Genomic DNA, 27,835 nt, shown 5'->3' with positions numbered 1-27,835 from the left:
ATGGATGTGTAACTGATGTAATTCTGCAATCTGTATATGGGGTAAAAATGGGAGCTCATAACCCACTTGAATCAAAGTGTGAAATATGATATATCAAGAACTATGTAATGTTTTGAACAGCCAACAATAAAAAAAATAAATAAAATTAAAAAAAAAAAAACAACAAATGCATACCACCACTCCAGGCTTGGTCAGTACCTCCAATTCCTTAATAACTTCTTAGGAATAAATTCAACTCAATTGTTTTAAGAAAAAAAAAAAAAGGCCTGTTTCTTACACAGGTTAGTAATTAATTACAAAGTAAAACTGAACACCACCTTTAGGAAGCTATTCTTTTATCACCAAGAAAATATGTCTTCAAGTTTCCATATTTCCCAACAAATATATGAAAAATTTTTCAACATCTCTAGCAGTTAGAGAAATACAAAATAAAACTACACTAAGATTTCACCTCACTCCAGTGAGAATGGCAATTATCAAGAATTCAAGTAACAACAAATGTTGATGAGGATGTAGGGGGAAAAGGTACTCTCATACATTGCTTGTGGGACTGCAGATTAGTGTAACCACTCTGGAAAGCAGTATGGAGATTCCTCAGAAAACTTGGAATGGAACCACCATTTGACCCAGTTATCCCACTCTTCAGCATATAACCAAAGGACTTAAAATCAGCATACTACAGTGATGCAGCCACTTCAATGTTTATAGCAGCTCAATTCACAATAGCTAAACTCTGGAACCAACCTAGATGCCCTTCAACAAATAAATGGATAAAGAAAATGTGGTATATGTACAGAATGAAATATTACTCAGGCATAAAGAGAAAGGAAATTGCATTTTGAGTAAAATGATGGAGACTATCATGCTAAGTGAAATAAGCCAAACCCAAAACACCAAAGGCCAAATGTTCTTTCTGATATGTGGGTGCTAACTCACAATTGGGGGCAGGGGACTAGGGAAGAATGGAATTGCTTTCGATTAGACAAAAGGGAAATGAAGGGAAGAGAGGGGTAATGGGAATAAGAAAGACAGTAGAATCAGACATTACTTTCCTATGTTCATATATGAATATACTGAATATATGACCAATGTAATTCCATATCATGTGCACCCAGAAGAAAAGGAAGTTGTACTCCGTGTATGTATAATATGTCAAAATACATTCTACTGTCATATATAACTAAAAAGAACTATATATATATATATATATATATATATATATATATACACACACACACACACACACACACACACACACACACATACACACACATACACATACATAGGCATTTCATAAAAGCATAAGTTGGTAATCTTTTTGAATATTATTAAAAATCTAATTCTTACCTAAAATTACTTAGGAGGAGGAAAAGATGACGTTTTTCCTATTATCTTTTTAATAAATTTTTAAAATAACTATACTGTTTTTCTGATTATAAAAGTAATATATGCTTCTTACAAACAATAATTTAGAAAATATGAAAAACTAAAATGAAGTAAATAAAAACCATCATTTATCCCAGTCCACAATTATACCTAGAACTAGTTGGTTAATTTGCACAATTGGGAATATAACATATATACAGTTTTATGTCTTAAGAGTCTTAATATCCTAATTGTTACTATAGCTGTATTATACACTTACTCTATGGCAAGCATTATGATAAGCACTATATTTAATATTTTATTTAACCTGAAAAACAAGTACTCTGTAATCCCAGCAACTCAAGAGGTGAGTCAGGATAGCAAGTTTGAGTTGGCAATTTAGCAAGACTCTATCTCAAAATAAAAATTAAAAGGGGTTGGAGGTGTCATTCAGTAGTAGATCCCCAGTACCACAAAATGGAAAGTCAGTTTTTGAAAAATTAGCTGATTAAATATGTTGGCCTAGATCATGAAACTAGCATGTTAAAAAACTAGAATTTGTATAAGGTAGTCATAACTCCAGAGCCTTTGCTTTAACCTATCTCCTTTTCTCATAATGTAAGCTCTTCTCTATTTAATAGCTCTTCTAAAAAAAAAAAAAAAAAAAAAAAAAACTGGGATTTTCAGTCACTGCGGAATAGAAACAAGGTCTGAATAATTTAATTTTTCTGCCATTAAACATTTAGATTCTTTCCTATTTCCTATCACAAGCATTCTCTGTATATAAATTGTCATATAAACTTCTGATGATCACTTTAGAAATATTTCCCTAAAATAGAATAACTGACTCAAAATTGTGAGGTCTTTTAATGCATGTTGCCAGATTGCCTTCTTAGAATATATGTACAAATTCATATATGTTTATGAGATTGCATGTCCTTTAACATTTTTAATCTTGAAATTTGATAGGCAAAAATATTATGTTTTTTAGTATATGGTAGAAATGAAAACTTTTCTCATAATTGTCAAGTTTTATTTCTTCTTTTAAAATGCTTGTTTATTTTGTACAGTTTTCTTTTGGCTCAGTGTTTGTTTTTTGTATTTTTTTGTTGTTTTTTTTTTTTTACCTATTCATAAATGTATATAACATAATTGGCTTCATTTTAGACCCCAGTACTACCCACTTCTGTCCCCTCTTCTCTCCCCTAATCCTGTTCCTCTACTGTTTTGGCCTGCCTTGTATTTATATTTTGATTGGTGCATTCTAGTTATACATAAAATTGGATCCATATTCTCTTCTTAAAAACTGATTCTAATTATGAGGAATAGTCTAAGAAATTGCTTGTAAAGAAATAATTTTGGCTAATTCTGACATATCTTTGCTGTATCATTTTGAATCAAAATATAAACCAATTCACTTTCTCTTTTCTCAGACTCCATTAACAAAGAAGTACTCAATTAGTTTATCATTCACAGTGACAACTCAAAAATACATTCTGAACCTAAGGCATGAAGTGAATAAAATACAAATTCTTTTTTTTCTGATAAACTGGATTTGCCCTTTGTGAGTTTTCTCCCTATTACTGATGCATTTGTTTCTTTTGTAGCTATCCTTTTCTTGTGGAAGCTTCACTATTAAGTATTTGGCAGAAATTTATTAAATCTCCATAATTTAGAACTAATGGCCTATTCATATATACAGACCTTGGGAAATAACTTATAATTAGGACATTGAGTACACATGACTACTATTTGCACTCTTTTTTAATTGCATATATAGAATCTTATTTACATAATTGTTTTACTTGCCAAAATCACTTTTCTATGTGGAAATTCCAAGAAAACATTGTTCTAAGATGCAGTTAATGTAGATTATATTTTACTATCTAGACATTGAAAGCATCTTATAAACATTTTCTAGCATGTAGAGCTCAACATTCCCTCCAGTGCTTTTTAGTCATCCTTAACATGCAAACCATTTCAGAACCCAAGTTTGTTATAGGTTAAAAAATTAAAACTTAGCTTATATTTCCCCATAAAAAAACATGTATATGTACAAGTTTTCCTCATTCAGAGGCAATTTTGGTCCCCAGGCAACATTTGACAATGCCTGGTGATATTTTTGATTTTGACAGTTTTGAGGGATGCTACTAACAATTAATGAATAGAGACCAGAGATGCTGCTAAACATCTATACTACAATGCACAGGACATCCCCTACAACAAAGAATTATCTGGCCCAAAATGTAGATTACACAGATATTGAGAAACCTTCATTTACATAACATTTTTGAGTACCTATTAACTGTCGGACACTGTACTGAAGATTGGGGTCATATGGCTAGAAAATTATGATTGAAATATTTCAGAACAACTATTATTGAAAAGAAAAAATAGATGAATAAATATAACAATTGATTCAGTAGTGGCATATATGTGACATTTTAGGAACAAAAATGAAGTCAATCTGAGGGACATAGTTTGGGAGACTTTCAAAGACAAGACACTGAGGTTGTCATTGTTGTTTACCTTTTATTTAAATGCAAAAAATATATATATGCATAGTATAGGCACTGCTTAATTAACTTAAAACTGAACATACTCATGTAGCTAGCAGACAAATCAAGAAACCAGAATATTATCAGCATCTTAGAAAACCCCAGTATGCTCTTACAATCACAACCCAAACCTAAAGTGTAACTAATAATCTAGCACTGGAGCAACACCTTATTCCCAGCAGCTCAGGAGCCTAAAACAGGAGGATCACAAGTTGGAGGTTGCCTATGCAACTTAACAAGAACCTGTCCAAAATAAAATTTTAAAAACACTGGGAATGTAGCTCAGTATACAGTACTTGCTGAGCATTTGCAAAGCCCTGGGTTAAATTCCAGTGCCTCCTCGCAAAAAGTAACTACTATTCTTTGACCTTTACCATTATAGATTACTTTTGGTTTTTACTAAACTTTATGTAAATGGAATCATAGTCTGTAGCATTTTGTGTCTGATTCTTTTATTCACCACTATTTTTCTAAAATAGACTCATTTTTTCATGTAGTTGTATGTTCATTCCCATTACTGACCAATAGTCCATTGTATGCATATCAATATTTATTAATCCATTCTACTGTAAAAACACAATGGCTATAACAAGTTAGCTAGTAGGTCACTTGGGCTACAGAATGAATTTTGAGAGGGAAATTGCAGGAGAGGGAGAAGTAGGTAGGATAGGTGATATCTTTGTCATATAAAAAGCATTTAGTTTTTTTTTCTTGTAGGAAATGAGATTTTTTTTTTTTTGAAAAATGTTAAACAAGGAAAGAATATGTTGAAACTTACATTTTAGAAAAACCTCTTTGTCACCAGAATGGAGAATGGGTTGAATGGGCATAAACTGAGTTATAACAACAATCAAGAGGTCATTGGAATGGTTCAGATAAAAGATGTAAGAACCTGTATGAGGGCCATACAGGTGAGGGTATAAAGGGACATTTGACTCTCTGGATAGAATTAATAGTACTTTGGGAGTAACTAGGTATGGATGTTACAGTTGTTACCTTTAAGTGGGGAGAGATAACTTGTCTATTCTAATTTTGTTTGTGGGTTCATCTTTAAAGAAAATAAGTTCAGAAAGTTCTCTGTAGTCACCAGGCAGTAGCATTAGTATGTTGATTACTTTTGGAGATAGTGGTCAGGCTAGTTGTCTGTGACCTGGAGATTGAGAATTAGCTCTTGATAAACAGAGCACTGCCTATAAATGATTTCAAATGTAAAGAATTCTAACAAAAAACTTAGTGAACTCTGATCTGATAGTAATTATTTCTTTGAAGATTTAATAAAATATGTAAAAAATTTTAAATTATAAACATTTATGTAAGATTTTTAAATGAATTTATATCTATGTTCAAGAAAAAGTGTGGTACACGTAAGTTGAAATTTATGCTTATTCATCATATAATCAGTGCTGTTTACCTTAATTGAATGAAGCCTTATAATTTTCATATTGCTTGTTTTTCATTTTATGACCAACTGTATTTAGCCCAAACTTATGTGGATTTGTAAATTTTATAATTTTATTTTTTGAATTAACAAATGTATTATAGTCCTTTAAAAATCAAGTAAAGGGGAATCTTTATATAATTTTTTGTAAACTTCTGATTTCAGAAACAATATGTATAGCACCAACAGGGTTCACTTTTTTTTAATTTTTTGGAAAAAACAGGTATTCCTTTGCTGACATTACTTATTATTTTTATTTTTTTTTAAAAAAGAAGGCATAATGAAGTATGCCTATTACTCTTCAGCACATATTCAAAGAACAGAATGCTATAATTGTGGTGGGGGCAGTGTTAGCACCTGTTAGCTTTATATTTGCTTTTAAGTTTTGCATCAAATATCTTATTCTGATTTCACATTATCACCAAACGTAGTTATAAAATCAGCAATTGAAAAGCTTTTAAAAGCATTCTGGCATCATCTTATAAGAAGTCAAAAAGAATATTGAGACTTTCCTTACCTTAAAAAAGTAAGAAAGAATTAATATAAATTGTCTAGAGCAAAAATTTAGTCCCTAAATGCAGATATCTGTACAATACAAAGAATATATAACCTACCAGATCTTTGGGGTCTAAATGTTTAGTCACTACAGGAATAGCTACATGTCATTTTGGTACCTTAATACCTTTCATTTATCAGTCCAAAAACTCAAATCTGTTTCTAAGTTCACAGCTCTTTTATCCTGAATCATGGGAAAATGGGTGGAATAATACATTCCTTGTTCTTTCTCTAAACTATTACTGTATAGTAACAGGCCTTAATGGAAAATTATACCAACTATAACATGAATCATCTATTTTCCAATGAAAGGACTCAAAAATTGGGGGAGTTAAATATTAAATATTTCCATCTTAGTGAAGTATTTAATTCACTAAAGTACAAATTACCATATATAAAATGTCATTTAAGATAATTGTATTTTATACAAGGTTTTATTCAAAATCTTAACATACATTATTAACATCAATGTTTTTCATTGTTAGGATAATTTGTAAGCCATCTGCAAGTTTTCCATTACTTATCAACCTTTCTTTTTTGTTTAAGAGCTTGAGGTATATGTCCCATACCTTATGATTCATCCATTAAAAATGTATAATTCAAAGGGTTTTGGTATGTTATTTTTTTAAGATTGTGGTCCGAGATATATATATGTATATGTGTATGTGATATATATGTATATATATACATATATATCAAAAACACTTGCTATTTTAACCATTTTTACATGCACAATTAATTAACATTAATTATATTCACAATAATGTGCAGTCATAACCAGTACCAATTTTAAGAACTTTATCACCCAAGCAGAAAGAATGTAATTATTATGCAATAACTCCCAATTTCTCCCACACCTAAACCTTGATAACCTCTAATGAACTTTCTATCTCCATAAATTTGCCTATTATAGATATTTCATAAAAGTGGAATCATTTAATATTTGCCCTTTTGTAGGTTTTTTTGCTTTTTTTCATTTAGTGTAATGCTTATTAGTTTACCCATGTTGTAATGTATATGAGAATATTATTCCTTTTTATTACTGAATAATATTCCATTGTATGGATATACAACTATTTGTCTACCTGTTCTTCTATTGATGGACATTCAGATTCTTTCCATCTTTTTCCTATTGGGAATAGTGCTTCAATGAACTTTGAGATATATATATATATATATATATATATATATATATATATATATATATATATATAATCTCAAAGCAAAAGTTTGAAAATTATTTATATATATATATAAATAATTTTCAAACTTTTGCTTTTAGTTCCTTCAATTATATATCTGGAAGTGCTGGATAATACAGTAATTCTATGTTTTGTATTTTAAGGAATCAAACTGTTTAAGCAATGTATAGTTTTAGCTCTTATATTTAAGTCCTCGATCCATATTGAGTTAATTTCTGTAGATGGTGTGAGCTAGGGGTTCATATTATTATTTAGTTATGAAGACACAGCATTTAAAATTTTTTACTTTGAAAGTGTTACTAAAAATGTTATTGTAAACCTCAAGTACCCATTTTCCTGACATTCGAAAACTTGTTATTTTCTTTCATCCTACAATTATATCCTAATATTCACAATGTAATCACATGTCATACTGCTTTCTATTAATCATTCTGACAGGCATTCACTGCAGCCAAACAACACTAATGCAAACATTTTTTAAGCTAATGAGACTTGATCAAATAATGTCATTAGATAAAAATAAAATAAAAAGACTGCAATATAATATGGAAATCATTGTAAGTGATAAGGCAACTGACACTTCTTTACTGAGAGGTATCTTTGGTTTAAAAAGAGCAATGGAAACATTGTTTTGATTTTGTGCTATGCATATACAATTGGCCTCACCTCTGCTCTATACAAACTCAAACAATGGTTCTACATCAAAATACACTTTAGATGGTTAGGAAGAGGAGATGCACATGTCAGTGTTACATCCTATAATTATGTATTTAACTTACTTTTATTCAAATTAAAGTAAAAATAAATTTCAGTAGTACCTTGATTTCCAGCATCTGTCAATTAATAAAGTAGCTATTGCAATGTATTAGGAAATGAAAGGAGAAAGAGTTGGAGAGTTGAAAGAAGGAAGTGTGGGGGTGTCATGAGTAAGTTCAATCAAAACTTTAATGAACAGGTAATTCCTGTCTTACTCCTCTGTTATTTAAGCTATATCATGACACAGGATTAAAAATAAAATCCCAATTCCTTCTATAAAGGTAACAAACCCTTAATTCCAAAATGAAATAAAGATAACAAGGAGACTATAGGCCTAATAACATATGAAGATTATATGTAGAAATAGTAAAATAATATACAAAAACATGAAACAGCAACAAGTTTTTATTTAATACACATCATTCACCAAGTAAGATTTATTTTAAGAATTCAAGGACAGTAATTTTAGACACCCTCTAATTCCATTTGTATCATTATTAGGTAAATCACAAAAATAATACAATCATCTGCGTGTAAGCCAAAAAAGTATAAAATTCAGTATAATTTTTCTGGAAAAACACATAGTGAATTAGAATTTTTTAAAATTGTAAACATGATAAAAATTTTTAATCACAAAAACCAACAAATAGGGCAGAGGCGCCGTTAGCAACCCTCTGTACCCTTGCCAATATGGTGCTGCGAGCATGCAGAGCTTGCTAACTGTGGCCTGCAGCCTGCATGCAACTCCTGCGCCCTCTGTGCTCTGCCTGCCTAGGCCCTGGAGGGTGAGGATGGGCGCTGTTCTGAAGCTGTGCATGGGACCTGCTCTGCTCTCCTTCCCTAAATTCACAGAGAAACAGGAATGGATAACTATAGAAAATGGTATTGGAACAGTGGGAATCAGCAATTTTGCACAGGAAGCTCTGGGAGATGTTGTTTATTGTAGTCTGCCTGAAGTTGGGACAAAATTGAAAAAACAAGATGAGTTTGGTGCTTTGGAAAATGTGAAAGCTGCCAGTGAACTCTATTCTCCTCTATCAGGAGAAGTAACTGAAATTAATGAGGCACTTGCAAAAAACCCAAGGCTTGTGAACAAATCTTGTTATAAAGATGATTGGCTGATAAAGATGACACTGAGTGACTCTTCAGAACTAGATGACCTAATGAGCGAAGAAGCATATGAGAAATATGTAAAATCTATTGAGGAGTAAAAATGGCATCCTAAATAAACTAGTGTGGAATAACTGCAGGAGTTGTCTTAAATTAGTGGTGGATATAAGATTTAAAAACCTACTCTCAACACTGCTACTTGAAGAAGATACCCCTTAACTTCCCAATGACTGCAGATAAAAACAATATGCATCTTTTTTACAATTCCTTATGATTTTTAGAGTAGGTACTAGGCTGATATCAGAATTTATGAAATTATCTGTGGTAAAAACTACTTATAAAAAGTATGTAATTCAAGGATAGTCTTACTATAAGCCTAATATAATATTGTAACTTGCTTACATCCATCCCTGGATCTGGGTCAATATACTTAATGATCTTCCATTGGAAAAAACTGGGCATGGAGAAAAGTGAGTGTTGTACAGTGTCAGAAGAACAGTACTGTCTTAGTTTTATAATGTACTGCATTTACTGGTGTGATTTTTATACACTGAAACAGCAGCATGCAACAAAATAAGAAATAAAATATTCAACTTCATTTAAAAAAACAACAAATATAAAAAGTCTGAAGCAATAGAGGAGATGAATTCTTATTGAAGTTAGAAATAACAGATAGTTACTGTCACCATTAAAAGTTTGTCCATCTCAATATATCAATACAAGAGAAGACATCTGAATATTATAAAGAAGAAACCAGACTGCATTTAAACGTAAGATTTCCTGTGATAAAACCCAAAAGAATCAATTGAAAAAGGATTTGAATGATTTGGTGGCTATATTTTATTTTATGGCAATTCACATACTGATATTACCTAAATTAGTAGCAGGCCAATAGAAAATACAATAAAGAATTCATTTACAATAGCAAGAAAAAAAAAAAAGGAAACTTCACAATACCTAAAACTAACCTTAAGAAATTTACCAGAAATAAATAAATATTCTAGGTGAACACAAAATATAACTTGAATGATTAGGACAACATAACATGTTCTTAGACACAATTGTTCATTTGAAATTATATGCCTTAAATTATTGATTAATTTAATATAATCCACAATTTTTGGAGGAGAGGAATATACAAAGGCAATTCCAAATGTCCTTTAATAAGAGCAAATTTATAAAAATAGCTAGTGGACTATGGGAGAGTTGGTTTATAGTGAAACAATGAGAGGGCTTCATTCTATTAGATGTGAAAATGGAACAGGCACAGTGATTAAAATATTTCATACATTACAAGAAAATGAATTAGTACATAAATACAACCAAATGGTATTTCATTAACATGCCTATGTGTTATATTAGAACTTAACATTTGTAAATCTGATTTTCAAAAATCACTGGGAGAAAGGAGGATCATTTAATAAAAGGTATTTTAAAAAGTGACTATCCATTTTGGTGGAAATGGTTGATTATATAACAAAAAATTAAGCTATAGGTGGATTAAATATTTAAATATTAAAAATTATGAGTCTAAGCATATAGAAGGAAAAAAGTTATAAATAAACAGCCTCAGCAGTGAACATATATGTGTAAGTGTGTGTGTGTGTGTGTGTATGAATCAATAGAAATAGTCATTTCTATCCGTTCTGACAAGAAAACAGAATTTTTTAATGCCAATAGGGGCAACCAATTTCTTCCTTTTTACTCGCATCCTGTCTTCTGCCCTAATAAAGTCACTTTTCAGTTGCATATAGTCCTCATCTAAAGAACCCAATCCATACCTTTATGCTCCATTTTTGAGGTATAATTTGTTCTGTTCAAGAAATGGACTCTGTTTTCATTTCTCAGTGTCAAATGTAGTAGACTAGATAGGCCTTCTTTGAATAGTGAACTGCCTTATTTTTATTCTTAAGCATCATAGTCTGGATGTTCTGAAATAGAGATTAAATTCCTGGCTCTGAGGTTTCAGATCAGTATTATAAAACACACACACACACACACTTAAAATTATGTTTTTGTTTTTTTTTAAAAAAAAAACTCAATATAGAATAAAATGTTTCAGCTTAGTGTATATATTAAAAGCTTATATTTTTAAAGAAGTGTTTTGGTTTTTTTTTAGGTTCTTTGCATTTCTGGAGTTTTGCCTTCTTTTAATGGCAAAGTTTAAATGTACTTCTTTTTTGAAGTTTTTAAAAATTAGGCTTCTGATTATTTTTAAGTCCTCTGTTATTTCTGTTCGAAAATAAACCAAAAGTGTTTTTCACCTAACAGGTCAAGTTTAGTTAATAAAAAATCTGATAACAAAGTGTATAGCAGAACACTGACAAGTTGACTGGGACATTGCATCTTTGAGTTTCCCTATTTCAACGTGTCTTGTCTTATTTCCATCCTAACAAGGAAAAAAAAAATAGGCTGCTACTTTTTTCACTGCTATATTTTTAGTGCATGGTTGTTATAGGAATTTAAAAATTGATATAGTTGGGTTTGGGGATTTAACTTAGCAGCAAAGTGCTTGCCAAATACATGCAAGGCCTGGAGTTTGGTGCTTGCCCTGAAAAAAATAAACAATATAAACTTATTTGACTTACTGATTTGAACTCCTTACCACAAGTACTTATGGACACTTGTTTGTATATTTTCATCTTTACTCAAGTACATAATTACATTGCTATTTTCCATTGGACTTAAAGTAAAAGCTACTTTTATTCTTCACAAGATATTTTTAAGCTTCTCACATTCTTTTCCCAGTCTACCTATTGAGAGGTTATGTAGTAATGCCCAAGGCTTTGTTCTTGGCAATTGTTGTCTCCAAAATTGCTACTGCTTCATAAATCTCTTAAATTTTTAAGGTTGTTGCTGACATGATGCATTCTTCAGGTATCTTCAAATTAACTACATACACTCAGAAACCATATAGCTTCAATTCTATGGTGCTTATAATAGAACTAATCAGTTTTTATAATTAGTTTGACTCCAGTTCACAACAGAGGTGACTTTAGATATGTGTGTCGGTATAGGTAGTAGTACGCAGTATTTGTTGAGCTATGTATTAAGAGTGATTCTAAGGTCCTATGTGTTCTAACACATTTAAGCCAAGTACAAATATCCTTCCTATGTCTGAATAGGGTGCTTTACAAACTTAAAATATAAAATATTAGATTAACAGATTAAGGTCAGAATTGGTGTCTACAGGTCTGAATTTCCTTCTGGAATTTTCTGTTGATTTACACTGTGGCTCTGGATTAGTAAAGAATTTATTGGTTCTTCTATTTCTTCACTTATAAAAAGAGAAGTAATAAATCACATATCCTCTGTTTTACACAAGATAGAAATGTTAACTATTTAAATAAAGAATATCTACTGATATATTTAAAGAAAGACACCATAAATTAAAACTTCTAATATCAATATTTCTTTTATTACTGAATTATGCAGCTAAATAATGGTGTTCATACTTAGCTCCCCAATAGAGTGTAAAAGAGAAATAAGTGTTTTAGTGCATTGTAAGTTTATGTGACATATAATGTTATCATACTAGCATTAAGAATGTTGTGAGATTTAGTTAACCAAAAATGCTTTATTGTGTTAATACTCTCAACTTATTAGAAGGGTAGCAAATATCATTGCCTTCTTTCTACAAATGGAAATCTGAGAAAAAAAATTCAGGAGACATAAGAATAAAAGCTGATATTCATATAATATATGAATAATGATGGACTATTAGATAATTAAATTACAAATCAGGAACAAAAAAATCTGATAACAAAGTGAGAGATTAGTAGAATTAAAATCAGTCTTTCTATGAGAAAACCTGCGGAAAGCAAGTTATTTAATTCAATGTACAGTATGTCATAGCTTCCAAATATGTGTGTATATCTATTTTGTTAAGCTTATCTCAAGGTGATAAGAAGTTCTGTGCCCATTTTTCTTGCTTCTAAGAAGTACTATAACCATTTCTTTTGCCCAGTTGTCCCCCAATTTTAAAAACTAGTGAGGCTGATATGAGATGACAAAATGCAATACCTTAAATAATAATTATAATAATATATATTATATTTTATTATATATTATATATTTTAATTTTTCTCCCTTCTAAGCAGTTCTGCTCATGCCACTTCCCTTACCTCACCTATTTAATGTTTCTCTCACTTTATCACATATGACTGTTTTGAATTCAGTTTGCAGAAAGGAAACCTCAGATATAATAGTTACATGTTTTCAATATGGATGCTTTCATTAAAAGGCCACCACTGAGAATTATCACATCTCAGGACAAAAAACAAATTTTTAGATTTTATAAAATCATTTTGCTATAAGCCATTTGCAAATAGTACTTATAAGCCTAAAGAAGGACTGTGTTTCCTTTGTTCTAAATTAGCATGTTGAAGCACAGCCTGAATAATAATATATCAAGAATCCAATGTATAGATTGTTTTAGGGTAGCCATTGTATTGAGTAAATGTTACAACCACATAACAAAATAAAATAAAACTCCACAGTGCCTAGATCAAAAAAAGGTTGGTCATATATTAATCAGTTCACTGATCAGACAGTAGCCTTTCAGAACAATATCAAATTAGATTACCTTTCAACCTCATATTTTTTTAACCACAGCTTTATTGAGGTATAAATAACAAAAAGGGCATATATTTATGATGTACTATGTGATGTTTTGATTTTATACGTGCACAGAAACACACACACATTGTGAAATGATTCCCACAGTTAAGCTAATTAACCTGTGTTCATTGCCTCACATATCTATCTTTTTGTTGATGTGTGTTGAGAACATTTGAGATCTGCTGTCTTAGCAAATTGCAGGTATATAACACAGTATTATTAATTGTAATCACCCTGTTGTAGATTAAAGTTCCCAAACATTTTTTCCATATCTCTGTATAACTTTTGAGGAAATGAGTAACACATTTTTTTCTATGTAGATTGAAAGGCATACATAGCCAACACCCTTTCATTGTTGTTTTTATATGATACTGAAAATGAATAATGTATATGCTAATTATTTATAGAAATGTCAATATTTTTTCACCTTTTCCTGAAGTTAGAAATAAGATAATGCTAATTATATGAGCAGAATATGAAGATAAGTAGTCTCATGAAAATCTCTTCTAAAAAGTAATTTACTCATCTGAGTTTCCAGGTTTTTTGTTTGATAATTTGATTATAAAATTAATGAAATAAAGAAATAAAATAATATGAAAAACAAGTCTATGTATAAAGAGAACCATTTTAATGCAAAAGAATGTTGACTTCTAAATGTTAGCAAACAAGGTGAGACTTTTCATAAAGTGAAAAGGCATTTGGAAATCTTTTAATCAGCCTTAAATATTGTACAAAGCCATATTATTTCTCAGCAAGCCCAACAACCTGGTTTTACTCCAACATTGAAGTCATTTTGTTGAGCTAAGTAAACTAGTTGACTGTTTTAAGGGCCATGCTATAATCTTAAAGATAGATAATTACTTTTAAACACTGGAAGCTTACCTAGCTAGTTTGAACTAAGACAAACTTTGAAAACAATTGACTCAACTCATCATCTTTTGCTCACCGCACAGTATATGTTCATTGAATGCCATATAAAATGATATTGACTATAGTACTCAAATTTCTGGTCTCTTTTTCTTGCATTCTTCCTACAATTATATTGTCTCCTTTGACCTTTCATTATACCTGGATCTTATTTACGTATTGTGAATCTTGAACTAAAAACTTGAACAAGACAAACTTTGAGAACAATTGACTCAACTCATCAACTTTTGCTCACCGCACAGTATATGTTCATTGAATGCCATATAAAATGAAATTGACTACAGTACTCAAATTTCTGGTCTCTTTTTCTTGCTTTCTTCCTACAATGATATTGTCTCCTCTGACCTTTCATTACAGCTGGATCTTATTTACATATTGTGAAACTTGAACTAAAAACAAAATGTAGTATCTCTTTTCATACAAAAAGTTTTTTGCTTCTTCCAGGAGCAGAAGGTATAAATATTTAAGAACTTTAAAACTCCAAAGAAAAGGTACACATTAGCAAAAAGATTATATTTCCCAAGTAAATTTGGGATACTGTTTTTTTAAGTTAAAAAAATATTTTAATCTCGTACAGAAACTTTAAATTACCTTGACTTCCTAGATGTATCTTTTCTTTCTTTCTAGCATTAGTTTTCCTACATTCAGTCATTTATTATGACTATCTAGAAAATAGATTGATTGAAACAAATATGAAAATAATGAAATCTACAAATAATTGTTTAAATTAAAGTAGATTCAATATTGCTATTGTAGTAGCATGACTATTTTTTTCTGGTGTGTTTCCTAAATGAGAATAGAAAGGAGATTTATAGCTGACACTCCTTGAACATTATGTAAATTTTATCCATCATGTGTAGTCCCAAGAAAAAAATACTTTAAGGATAGCTTCGGTATACCATAGGATTCTTACTTGAGCAACCTCAGAATTGTTAGTTTATTATAATCTCTTTTAAATATAAAATTAAATTATTTGCCTTACTGGAAAGAAGTAATGAAATATAACTCAGTAAACTGCCTATTTTCGTCTTATTTATTTTCTCGCTAGGTCTATAATTGACTCTGATGAAGGATTCTCACATTTATAGAGTATCTGTGAAGATTAGACCAAGTGATATACATTGTTCACTTCATTCCTTCCATCAGCAGCATGGCTTTCAAAATGTTGTTGATCAAACTAAACCTCACTGTTCTGGACACTGCTTATTCCAAAAAACTGATGTCTGAACTTTAAAAATTAATAATTTATAATTTTAAAAATGAGATATAGAACTTTAAGCTAGTTAAGAAAAATATTTTGTCCTAAGACCAGCATCATAAACATCACCAGGGAAAGTTTTAGAAATGCACATTTTGAGGCCTGTCAGACATTGTGAATTAGAATATGTGGGAGTGGAGCCAAAAAACTTATGTTTTAGCAAGGCCTCTAGAAAATTATGATGCATACTGAAGTTTTAGAACCACTGCTCTAAGCATGTCTCACCTTAATAATGTAACAAAGTTGTTAGTGGTCATTCGCTGGAGTTTCAAAGATAGTCTTTGCTATTTATGTTTATTTAATCAACAGAGAGCATTGTAATAATTGTTAGAAGGAAATTGTATTAAATTTACATAGTCAGGTAACAAATATATTAATATAAATCACAAATTATTCTGCTATGTTAATAAAAGTATGTCCATATAATTAAGTAAAGCACTATACTAAATTATTTTTCATAAAGAATCACTGTGCATGTAAGAAATGTATACATATTTAGATTTAGCTACCCTTTTTTTAATATGTATTTAAACATCATTGCTTGTTAGCAATAACTTTTTAAGGTCATTTTTTCCCCTGAAGTTAAAAAGTGAACATGCACCTCATCAACAAGCTCTCTCAGCTACAGAACCCACTGTTTAGGACACCATTTTTGCAACTTAGCAGTCTTTGAAAGATCTTTATGATTTGAATGTTATCTTCAGAGTGTCAAGAAAAATATCACAACTGTGTGATATTTTCATATGCATTTGCAACTTTCAGAGTTAAGAAAATATTTAGAGGTTAAAAATAAAAGTCATTTAAAGAGAGCAGCTAGATCAAACTAAACCTCACTATTCTGGTCACTGCTTATTCCAAAAAACTGATATCTGAATTTTATAAATTAGTAATGTACGATTATTAATTTATTATTAATAATTAATAATTATTTTCATAAGAAAATGAGATGTCAAACTTTAAGCTAATTAAGAACAATAATTTAAAACTTTTAATAGCATCTCTTTGCCATTGATAATGAATAATCTTTTGATAATCAATTCTTGCTATCTGCACATTAACTGTCACTGATAACCTTTATTCATATTGTACTAATACATGTGATTGAAAAGGCTGTGTTCTTAAAACCATTCTTCTGTTTGGATTTTCTATCAATTTACACAGGTATTTTTCTCTTGTTTCATCCTAAATTAAGTTTTATTCTTTTTGCTCTTTGCCTTCTAGTTGTGCCTCCCCACTTAAAGCTTATAGATCTTTGCACTCTGCTCTTGCTCTCTTGTCCATCTTCCAATCCCACCTCATTAGGCTGGTTTTCCTTAATGTAGATTGCACTATTTCCATTACTGCTTCCTGCCCTGCAATTACCAATTCTCTTAAACTAGGGTTTTAGCTCTCCATTCATTATACCTTCATCTCTGGATAGCAGCAACTGTTTCTAGGTGGTTTGTGGATTTTCGTATTATTCCTGTTCTCTGGGATGATCAAACTTGTAAAGTGGTAAGTTGAATTGCAAAGTAGAAACACATAAAAGATTGATGTGTATCGAATACCTACCATGTGTTAGGTGACTTACTTAATTTAGTTCTCAACCCTCTTAAACGATATAGATATGTTTTATTATTATCTATATTTTACTTATAAGTACACTACAGTTCAGAAAAGTTAAATATTTTCTTCTAGCTCACAGAGCACCTAAGTAAAGACAGGTTTCAAATCTAAGTAGGTTCATTTATCGATTCATTTCCTTATTCAACAAACATTTATTGAGTACATACTATGTGATGGTCATGGCCCTAGGTTCTGTGGCAGATCCAACATCCACTCTCTTGGACATTAGCTATGTCTGACTTCACAGATGGTGATCTTTCTGCTACACCAGACAGCTTAAGAAGAACAGAAAATAAAAATTAGGGAAAAAAAGGTGTTCTGTTGTTTTCTGGAATAGACACATTTGCTACCCATGTAAGAAAGACTGTATTTGTAAGAATACCCTATTGTATGTAGTCCTGTAGAGAATTTTGACATTCTGCTTCTCCCACCATGTCACCACTATTAGCACTAATGCCTTTCAATGGCATCACTACAATATATATTTTTCTTTTATGTTCTAAAATACACAAAATCTGTGTTTGTAGGCTCAAATTCTCTAGAAGATTTTAAGACAGAATTAATGATCCTTCCAGAAGTATGTTTTTAAAAAGATGAAAAACTCTACATAAAGAATATACACATTCATCAATCCACCCATTCATACATTTTTTATACCCTGAAAAATATTTATGATGGCGTACCCAAATAAACACAACAGAATTTTTTGAAATACCAAGGTGAAAAATAGGACAAGAGAAAATAAAATGAAACTAGGTTGTGTTTAATAAGCCTCCTGAAAGATATCCATAGATTTTTCTGTTTACCAGGGTAACTTGATTCACGAGCATCATAATTTAAACTAGTAGCACAGAAGAATATTCATATCTTGTTATGACACTTTAAAGGAAATTTCACCTGTATGTATTTCTAAGGAGGATCACAGTATAACATGGTGAACAATGACTTCAAGTAATGCATAATGTAAATAAGAATTTCACTGAGCAATTTTATTAGATCCAATTGCATATCAAAAAAATCAAAGTTCAATAAGATAATTCTATGAAAAATAAAAATAGATATTCCAGGCAGATCACTCTTCAGTGACCTCAGGACAAAACATGGTATATTTTTATAGAATTTAGAAAAATTAATGAATTGCAATTGTTAGGCAATTTTTATTGTGCTAGTCTGGGAATACATCATTTTATGTGGATCTCTATAGTCATATATCACTTTGTTTCAGCAAAATACCTGAAGTTGGATATTTTATAAAGAAAAGAAGTTTGTAGTTCATAGTTTTGGAGGCTCAAATCCCAAAATTGGACGGCCCTTTTTAGCCTCTGATGAGGGCTCCCTTGACTGCATCAAAACACAGAAGAGGAGCAGAAACTGCTATTTATAGAAGGGATCACACAGCAAAACTGAAAGCCATAAAGGCAGTGGTCAAGCTCAGTCTTTTCATAACTAATTTTCTCAAGAAACAACTCCAGGAGACCAGGATTAATCCATCCTGAAACAGTACCCCCCAGTGATCTAATTTCCTCACACTGAATACCACATCTTAAATTTTGACTGACTTTAAAATTCTGAATCTTCCTGGGGGCAGGGAGGGGGGGGAGTCCATAGCAATCTCCAAACTTATCAAATGTCAGCCACTGCTTATATGGATGACTTTTTCAAGTACATAGTGAAGTATTTATCCAGACAGCTCCTTTTATATTATTTTCATTCTTATTATGCTTGATTTGGAGGCTCTAAGATTTCAGAAATTATAAGCCTTAATAAAGCATTTTATAGCACAGAAATAGTGTTCCTTCTCAGGAAGACTCAAAATCATAATAGATATTACTAACACAACGTTTAGATAGTACTAGCTTAACACAAACTTAACTGATGGCAACTCACTTTCAAACTTAAGAATTTAAGGTTTCTAGACTGGGATAGTAGCTTAGTAATAGAGCACTTGCCTAGCACATATAAGGTACTGATTCTATTCAGTACCACATAAAAATAAATAAATAAAATAAAGGTATTGTGAACATATGCAACCAAAAAAAAAACTTTATAAAAAAAAAAGAATTTAAAGTTTTCTTTTCTGTTGCCTGATGGCCTCTGTATTTAAACAGGTTTTGTTGAGAAGTATTCTTTGTTAGTTTTCTTTTAAAATTTCTGCTGTTGTTAAATACTGCACATGCAGGGATTTGGTAAACCAGTAGATTGTATCAATTTTAGTAGTCCTATATTCTATGTAATTTTAAGGGGTGCGGGCTGGGGATGGCTCAAGTGTAGCGTGCTCCTCTAGCATGCGTGAGGCACTGGGTTCAATTTTTAGCACCACATAAATGTAAAATAAAGATATTGTGTCCACCTGAAAAAAAAACTAAAAAACAGTAATATTTGAAAAAAATTTAAGGGATGAACTAATAATTTATGTGTTCTAAAAGTTTGTTTATAACATCAATTAGCATCTAATACATATTTGCATTTTCACTGCTTTATCAAGTCCTCAATTTTTGCCCAGAAAATTTTTTTACAAGAGCTACAATCTTATTTAGAACTGTCACTCTATGTCTAATGAATATTAAAATATCAATATATTCCTATATAGAGATATAAAATATCTCTATATTCCTTTATTTACTGGAATACTTTATTTTGCAAGCTTTGTTCCTTTGTTGCTTTCAATTATTGTAAATTGTTTCACTTATATAAAACAAGACTAGAAATGGATTAAGTCATGTTTTTGGCCCCCTACATTTAGCCTAAAATGTATCTTTACCATTGTAGTACAACATATAGGTGTACTTTATTTTATGGAGCTTCAATTTATTGTGCTGCATTAATTATTTGTTTTACAAATTGAAGATTTGTGGCAACTCTGCCTCAAGCAAGTCTACTAGCAGCATTTTTCTAATAGAATGTGTTCACTTCATATCTGTGTCACATTTTGGGAATTCTTGCAATTATCCAAACTTATTTATTATTATTATACCTATTGATCAGTCAGCAGCCATCAATATCAACGCAACACCCTCAACCAGCAAAACATTCAGATGATCATTAGCATTTTTAGCAAGAAAATACTTTTGAATTATATACTGTTTTAGATGTAAGGCTATTTATACTTAATAGATAATAGGATAGTGTAAACCTACTTACATATGCACTAACAAACCAAAAACTTTGTGTGATTTTATTTAGATATTTACTTTATTGCAGTTATCTGGCACAAAACCTGGACTGTCTCCCAGGTGTGCCTTTATACCTGTCCTTAGAAAATGTAGTTTTCCTTTCTCCTTCACTGGCTTCTTCCAGGTTTACCTTATCCTTATCTTTAAAATGTACTGTCCTAAATTTCCTAATATATACAGCCTATCATTTCATTAATTCTTTTAAAAAAATCAGATGGTTAATTTATATTGATATCAATGATAAATGGAGAGTTTTTCTTCGAGCCTGCACATGGGTAAAGTTGACTTGATAACTTCTTGTTCCTTTAAATTATATTATAAAATCATAGAAGTAGGAGGGATATAAGATGATCTCAGGTTTTCATGGACTAATTATTTCTAGAGTACTAGGCAAAGAAAAATGCCCACCTTTCTTACCCTGTAAAAATCTATTGAACTATTAATAACACTCTGAGACTTCATTCTTGGAATTTAGTTATTAAGCAAAATGTGATTTCTATCAAATACTATTGAAACCAAAGGAATATGATAAGACTGCTACTATAAAAGTTATCTCTCTTTTTTTTTTTTGGGGGGGTGGGGGGGTCCTTACCTTTAATTCAGTGAGCCTGAAAAAAATACAGATGTTTGAGGAATTACAAAGTATGGTTTATAAAAAGCCTGGGTTATTGGCTGAGGTTGTGGCTCAGTGGTAGTGCACTTGCCTGGCATGTGTGAGGCAATTGGGTTCAATTATTAGCACCACATTAAATAAATAAATAAATAAATATCTGTCAACAGCTAAATATATATAAGAATGCCTGGGTTATAATTATCTTTTAGTGAATTTACTACTTTGCCTTCCTTCTTTTTTTGGCTAATTTCACTCAGTTTGCTATTTAATCTTTAATTACAGGCCACAAAAGAAGTAATAGAACGGGAAGCGCCAGGGATGGCCCTGGCAATGCTGATGGGATCACTTAATGTTACACCTCTGGGCATGCTCTCTAGGTAAGAAAGTAACCAATATGTTACAAAGAAAGTTAATTCCAGACCACTATGCAGTATAACCCAACTGATAAGTGTCAGAAACTTTAGTCACAACACTTAAGTTCACACCTTTTTTCCTGGTTTCAGTTTTAGTATGTTGTCTAGCTAGATCTCGGCCATTTTCAATTTCTGGGTTTTGGTTTTATTTGGGTTTTTAAATTTTTTTTTATTTTTATTTCTTTACTTATTTTTTGTATATTATGTTAAAACCTTTAGAGAATATTGATTACAATCATGAAAGAAAAATTCAATTCATGTTTATAATCTCTTGGCAATTTAGTATATTTAAATTATTATATTAATAATATATACTTTCATTAAATTATATAGTTTAAATTGTACCTTCGTTGACATCCATCTTCAATCTGATGACTGAGTTGTTACTATTTTAGCAACTCTTAGATTAAAATCTCCTAAATGAGTATAATATACATCATTTAAGATGGAACTATCAGCTTAGTCAGAATCTGTTGATTTAATGACCATTGATTATAAACACTGGATCTCAGAGCAACCATAAAATGCACAGCAACTTTATGATTTCAGAATTTCTTAATCATTTATAGCCATTTACATCCTGTATGCAGTATGGATGTAAAGGTAAATGTACCCATTTAATTGTACTGGATGTGATTCATGATGTTCTTTTGGTTACTTAATTAATATTCCATCAATGTCAGCTGCTACAGGAGAATGTAAACTGTGCATTAATTACTATATTCTCTTTACTTCACATGTACTATATAACATTAAATTTAGTAAGAATAACTCAAGAGTTAATATAGCATTGTAGAGATTTTATATGTAAAAGTCCATGCCAGAGTTTAAGGAATTCAAGTTGATTCTTTTATATCTTTTTTTAAAAACCCTTACTGATATTACCTATACCTCTGTAGTCCAGGGTTATATTTGATCTCTTTTTTCCTATGTAATTAAGTAGAGGTTTTGGAACATAAAAAGAACTTTTACTGGTATACAAGATATAATTAAGAAATAATTAATCTTCATCTCTTATTAATTTTTTGTAATAACATTTTAATTCAGGAGGCATAATAATATACTTATTTGCCAGGTCCCATAATAAACATGAGGGATTATAAGGATAGAAAGAAAAATAAGACATGATCCTTACCTTAAGGTAAACAGTTTAACTGAGGATCCAACAATTTAACTGAAGAAATTTTTATTCACAACTGTTAAGATAAACCTTTAACATAAGGATAGCTTTCTTGATATAGTATAGAATTAACCACTTTTTTTTTTTTCTTATTGAAAGGCTTTTCTGGGTTAGTCTCTCCCCTTTCTATAGCCCCATAATTACTGAGCACTGCCCTCTGAATGTGAAAAGTTAATTGGCAGGAGCTACTTCTAAGTATTTTGGAATAAATCAATCATCTTTTTCCTGAAGGTTTTGAAAATTTATATACATATGTATACATATATATTTAATAATATGTATTTGTATATATACATATTTAATAATAAGTATTTTTAAAATATATATGTATACACACACACACACACACACATACACACTTTCTCTTCTTCTCCTCACACACAAGCTTCTAGGGACCCTCCTTCCCAGTTACTCTGAATAAAACACATTTCTTGCAGAGCCTTAATATACTTTGCTTTCATGTTCTTCTGTACAATTGGAACACCTTTGGGACAAAAGGACAAAAGATTTAAAAAAAGAAAAAACTAAGATTTTCACCCCAGCTCTGTAGATAGTAGGGACCCATTTTCAGTTTCCACTAGCCAGAGAGATCAGTATTTTCTCTGGGATTTAAGTATTCACACTATCATCGTCATAATATTGCAGCTCCAAACTCAGACTAGCCTCATTAAGGATTGTTATTCAGGTTTTGACTTCAGTCTCAAATCTTCCTATTATTCACATACAGATTTGTTAGGTAGTGACTCTGCATGTAAGGCAGAATACTGTGTATTCTGCCAACAATCAGTAAGAAATGCTGTTTTTTAACTTCTTGGCCAACACCACAAGATCCAAGAGCAACAACTTTATCCTTAAGGTCAGATACTTGAGTTCATATCCTAGTATTACCTAACATTTAGTGCCACCTTTGGCAAGTTATTTAGCTAAATCTAGCACTTTCTGTACCAGTAGCTAATTACACTGCTTGCAAAATAGCCGCATATAATCCTGTGAGTCTGTCATTTATGCTTATTCATTTTAAAAAATCAAGTATTTTTTTTTTCTTTCTAAACTAATAATACTAGAGCAACCACTGTGGCTATAAATTAAGTTTGATTTATCCTGGGTTTTATTCTCAGTTAATTTCTTATCTCTTAATTTCTGATCTCTACTTAATTTTTCAGGGACATCACATAACTTATAGATATGAAATAATGTCTTACTTGCATAGGTTGATTCACTGAAACATATCTAAATTATAAAAAGAAAAACTGAGTGCTAGTGTTTTATTTTATAGAAACATTTACCATTATAATCCTAACCCCATCTTTCAATTGTGTTTTAAATATTTGGTTCATTTAGATGAGGTACTTAATTGGTTTTTTAAATATATGAAATAGAATAGGACCAATCTATTTTTGTTATGATTTATCCTATTACCTGCCATAATTTCCAATTTGGTCTTTATGCTTTATCTTGTTAGAATAAAATATAAAAATTCTTAACAAATACATTTTCTGTTTGGGAAGAGGAGGTAATTTTTCCCTTTGATGTTAAAAATAGATTTATGCTAATATTGGTTTAAAATAATTTTTCCTAAGGGCAAAAAATTACTAAACTTAAATTTTGATATCTGAATTGACTTATCTTACCATTTATTGTTAAAACATGTGTCACTTAAAATAATTTACATTAGCAGTACTCTTATTGTGAAGAAGTACTTATTGTGATGGTACTAAAAGAAATACAGGATTTGAACGACACAATAAGCCAAGTAGATCTAATGCATGTAAAAAGAAGATGGTTGAGTTGTGAGCATCAGCAATGTGTCCAACTGTACAACAGTTGAACTGGCAAAATATTTCTGAAGTAACTATTTTGGAATTTAGGAATGTATTCAAAAGCTTGCAGATTTCAGGGGAAGTCTTGATGGCAAATTTTATTTAATTTTGATCACTTTCACCCTAATTTAGGACTTGCTATCTCCCAACCCCCTAGAACCACAGCAGGCTAGTGTCCCTAGGACAGCTTATAGAAGCCTTTAGATCATAAAAGCCTAAATGTCTTTAATCAAAAAAGCTTGCAAGAGACAAATAAGTATATATATTATTGAAAGTTTCAAGACAGCATACTAATATGATACTTACAAACCTATGATACTTTTAAACATATATGTACTTAATAACAGACAATTCAAATAGCTGAAGCAAAGACTTACAAAATTAAAGGAATGCTATGCAATAATAATTAAAGAATTTAATACTTAAGATTCAATAAAGGAGAGATAACTAGACAATAAACTAAAGAAATACAGGATTTGAACAACACAATAAACCAAGTAGATCTAATGCATGTATATAAAATACCTAAGCAGCAGAATATTCACCTTCACCTTCATACATTACACAAAAGATAGCCTTTTTATCAAAGGTGGTTGGAAAACTGCATATCCCTTAGAATAACAAGAATAGATCCCTATCTCTCACTCTGCACAAAAGTCAACTCAAAATGGATCAAAGACCTAAGAATTAGAACAGAAACTTTGCAACTCTTATAAGAAAATGTAAGGTCAACACTCCAACATTATAGACACAGACAACAAGATCCTCAATAGGACTCCTAAATCTCAGGAAACAATGCCAAGAAATAATAAATGGATAGCATTAAACAAAAAGGTTTGCACAGCAAAGGAAGCAAGAACATGAGGAAAGAACCTACAAAATGGGAGAAAGTCATTGCTATCTACTCTTTTTAGAGGATTAATATTCAGAAGCTAGAAGAACTCAAAAAACACTACCAAAAAACAAATAATCAATAAATGGGTAAATGAACTACATTGTATTATGTCCAACAAATACATGGAAATAATATTCAGCATCTCTAGCAATTATGAAAATACAAATCAAAGCTACACTGAAATTTTATCTCATTCCAGTTAGAAAAGCACCCATCAAGAATACAAATAATAACAAATGCTGGAGAGGATGGGGTGGGGGAATAATACTTTTACCTTGTTGTTGGAATTATAAATTAGTATGACCGCTATGCAAAAAGTTAAGGGTCATATGTTTTCTCACATGTGGAAGCTAGTGGGGGAAAGGAAAAGAAAGGGGGGGGGGTGTCTCATGAAAATTGAAGGGAGAGAGTAGAAGAAAGAGACTGGAGAATGGAGGAGAGGGAAAATAGAAATATTGTGGAACAATATTAATCAAATTGTCTTATCATGTCATATATGAATATGTAACAACAAATCCCACTATTATGTGTAATTATAATGCACCAATGAAAAACTGGGGGGATGAGCAGAGAACTTGAACATATATTTTCTGAAACCGTACAAAGGACAGATAAGCATCTAAAAAGATCTTCAACGCCCCCAATGGTAAACCACTTTACATCCATTAGCATGGTGATATTTGAAAAAAGAAAACAACAAGTGTTAAAGAAGCTGTGGATAAATTGTAAATCTTATTTATCACTCATGATAGTGTAAAATGGTATAACAATATGGCATTTCCAAAAACCAAACAAAAAAAAAGCGTCGAATAACCACATGAGCCAGCAATTCCACCTTTTGGAGAATATCCAAGAAAGTTGGAAACAAGTACTCTAATAGATATTTGTACATCAGTGTCCATAGCAACATTATTCAAATAAACTAAAAAGTAGAACACAAATGTCCATCAACTGTTTAATGGGTTAAAAGTGTGTGTGTGTGTGTGTGTGTGTGTGTGTTTATGGGAGGGGTTGAACTCAGTGGCACTGGACCACTTAGCCCCATCCCCAGCCCTATTTGTATTTTATGTAGAGACAGGGTCTCACTGAGTTGCTTAGCACCCCACTTTTGCTGAGGCTGGCTTTGAACTCTCAGTTCTCCTGCCTCAGCCTCCTAAGCCACTGGGATTAAAGGCGTGTGCCACCACACCTGAACCCCAGGGCCTCACACATGCTAGGCAAGCGGTCTACCACAGAGCCACATCCCCAGCCCTGTCTTTCATTTCTTTAATCTGTATTTTTCAGTTTTAAGCACACACTTTCTGTATTTTTTTTCTTAAGAGTTACACATATGTATTTTATTTTGCTTTGAATCATTATTAAGTGGCATTTTTAATTTCAGTGTCCATCACATAGTCATTGCTACTATATATTTCATTGGATATTCATAGTTTAGCTTTCTTACCTGATAGTACTAGTTTTAGGAGGGTTTGTTCTTAGGGCTTGTGTGTTTGTTGGTTTTTGTTTGCTTGTTTGGTTTTGTTTTCTTTTTGCTTGCTTGTTTGCTTTTATTCTTTAGAAATTTCTATATCTGAAAATGGGCTAGTTTTAGTTCTTCCTTGCTGCAACCTGTGCAGCATCAACAGAAGATCTCTAGTAGGGGCAACTGGAGATGGAGAAAAACACACAAAGAAAACAGAGAGACATTTTTAAGTAAAGCTGTGGCCAGGTGAGACACTGCACTCTGATGGAGGAACAGTGACCCAGAACTAGCTCCACAAGTTTATTATGTAGGGTCACATAATCAGGAAGTTAACTATAGGGCATTATAAATTGTTCAAGGCTTATGAGTTATCTAGAGGCTTCTTTGTGCACTAAAAAGTTACAGAGATAGAAACAATTTTGTGGCTATCCTGCTGTTACAGTTCTAGGAAGCACCCAGGAAGCCAATTGTAGTGGAATGCCTGATAACTGTTAGTTAGCATCATAGCCAAGTGTCAAGGTTGTTAACATCCTTACCTTTTTGACAAGGATTATTTCCCAGGCTTGGCTTTTACTGACACTGCAGGATCAGCCAATGACCCGGGTCTCATCTGCTCTTCATATTTCCTTTCTTATTTGTATGTCTTTTATTCTCTTCCTTGTGCTGGGGGCTGTAACTTTTGGAACTATGCTGCATAGCCATGATGAGAATGTACATCTGTGCCTATTTCCTGATCTTAGGGGGAAAATGTGGAGTCTTTTACATTAAGTACAATGTTATCTGTACATTCTTTTAATTTTTAAAAAAACTATTTTTTTAAATATTTTTAGTTGTCAATGAACCTTTATTTTATTTTTTATATGAGGTGAGAATCAAACCTAGTGC

The 27,835-nt window shown here is 31.3% G+C and overlaps 2 protein-coding genes across 6 annotated transcripts in view; both read left to right on the top strand.

Moving 5' to 3' along the window:
- Gphn (gephyrin) overlaps positions 1-27,835 on the top strand; it is a 623,546-nt gene that overhangs the window by 301,732 nt on the left and 293,979 nt on the right. For all 5 annotated transcript variants that reach the window (XM_027929749.3, XM_071607954.1, XM_071607955.1 and 2 more), the window contains exon 5: positions 21,463-21,557. In XM_027929749.3, the coding sequence (XP_027785550.1) occupies positions 21,463-21,557 (95 nt within the window). The remainder of the gene's footprint in view (positions 1-21,462; positions 21,558-27,835) is intronic.
- LOC114088166 (glycine cleavage system H protein, mitochondrial-like) lies at positions 499-9,117 on the top strand. Its single transcript, XM_027929750.2, has 2 exons — positions 499-512; positions 8,578-9,117. Exons 1-2 carry the CDS (start codon positions 499-501, stop codon positions 9,083-9,085), a joined length of 522 nt encoding a protein of 173 aa, XP_027785551.1. The 3' UTR covers positions 9,086-9,117.

This window comes from Marmota flaviventris, chromosome 2 (genome assembly GCF_047511675.1).
Source record: "Marmota flaviventris isolate mMarFla1 chromosome 2, mMarFla1.hap1, whole genome shotgun sequence".
NCBI classification, from domain to species: Eukaryota; Metazoa; Chordata; class Mammalia; order Rodentia; family Sciuridae; genus Marmota; species Marmota flaviventris.
This window is presented reverse-complemented; position numbering and strand designations above follow the sequence as displayed.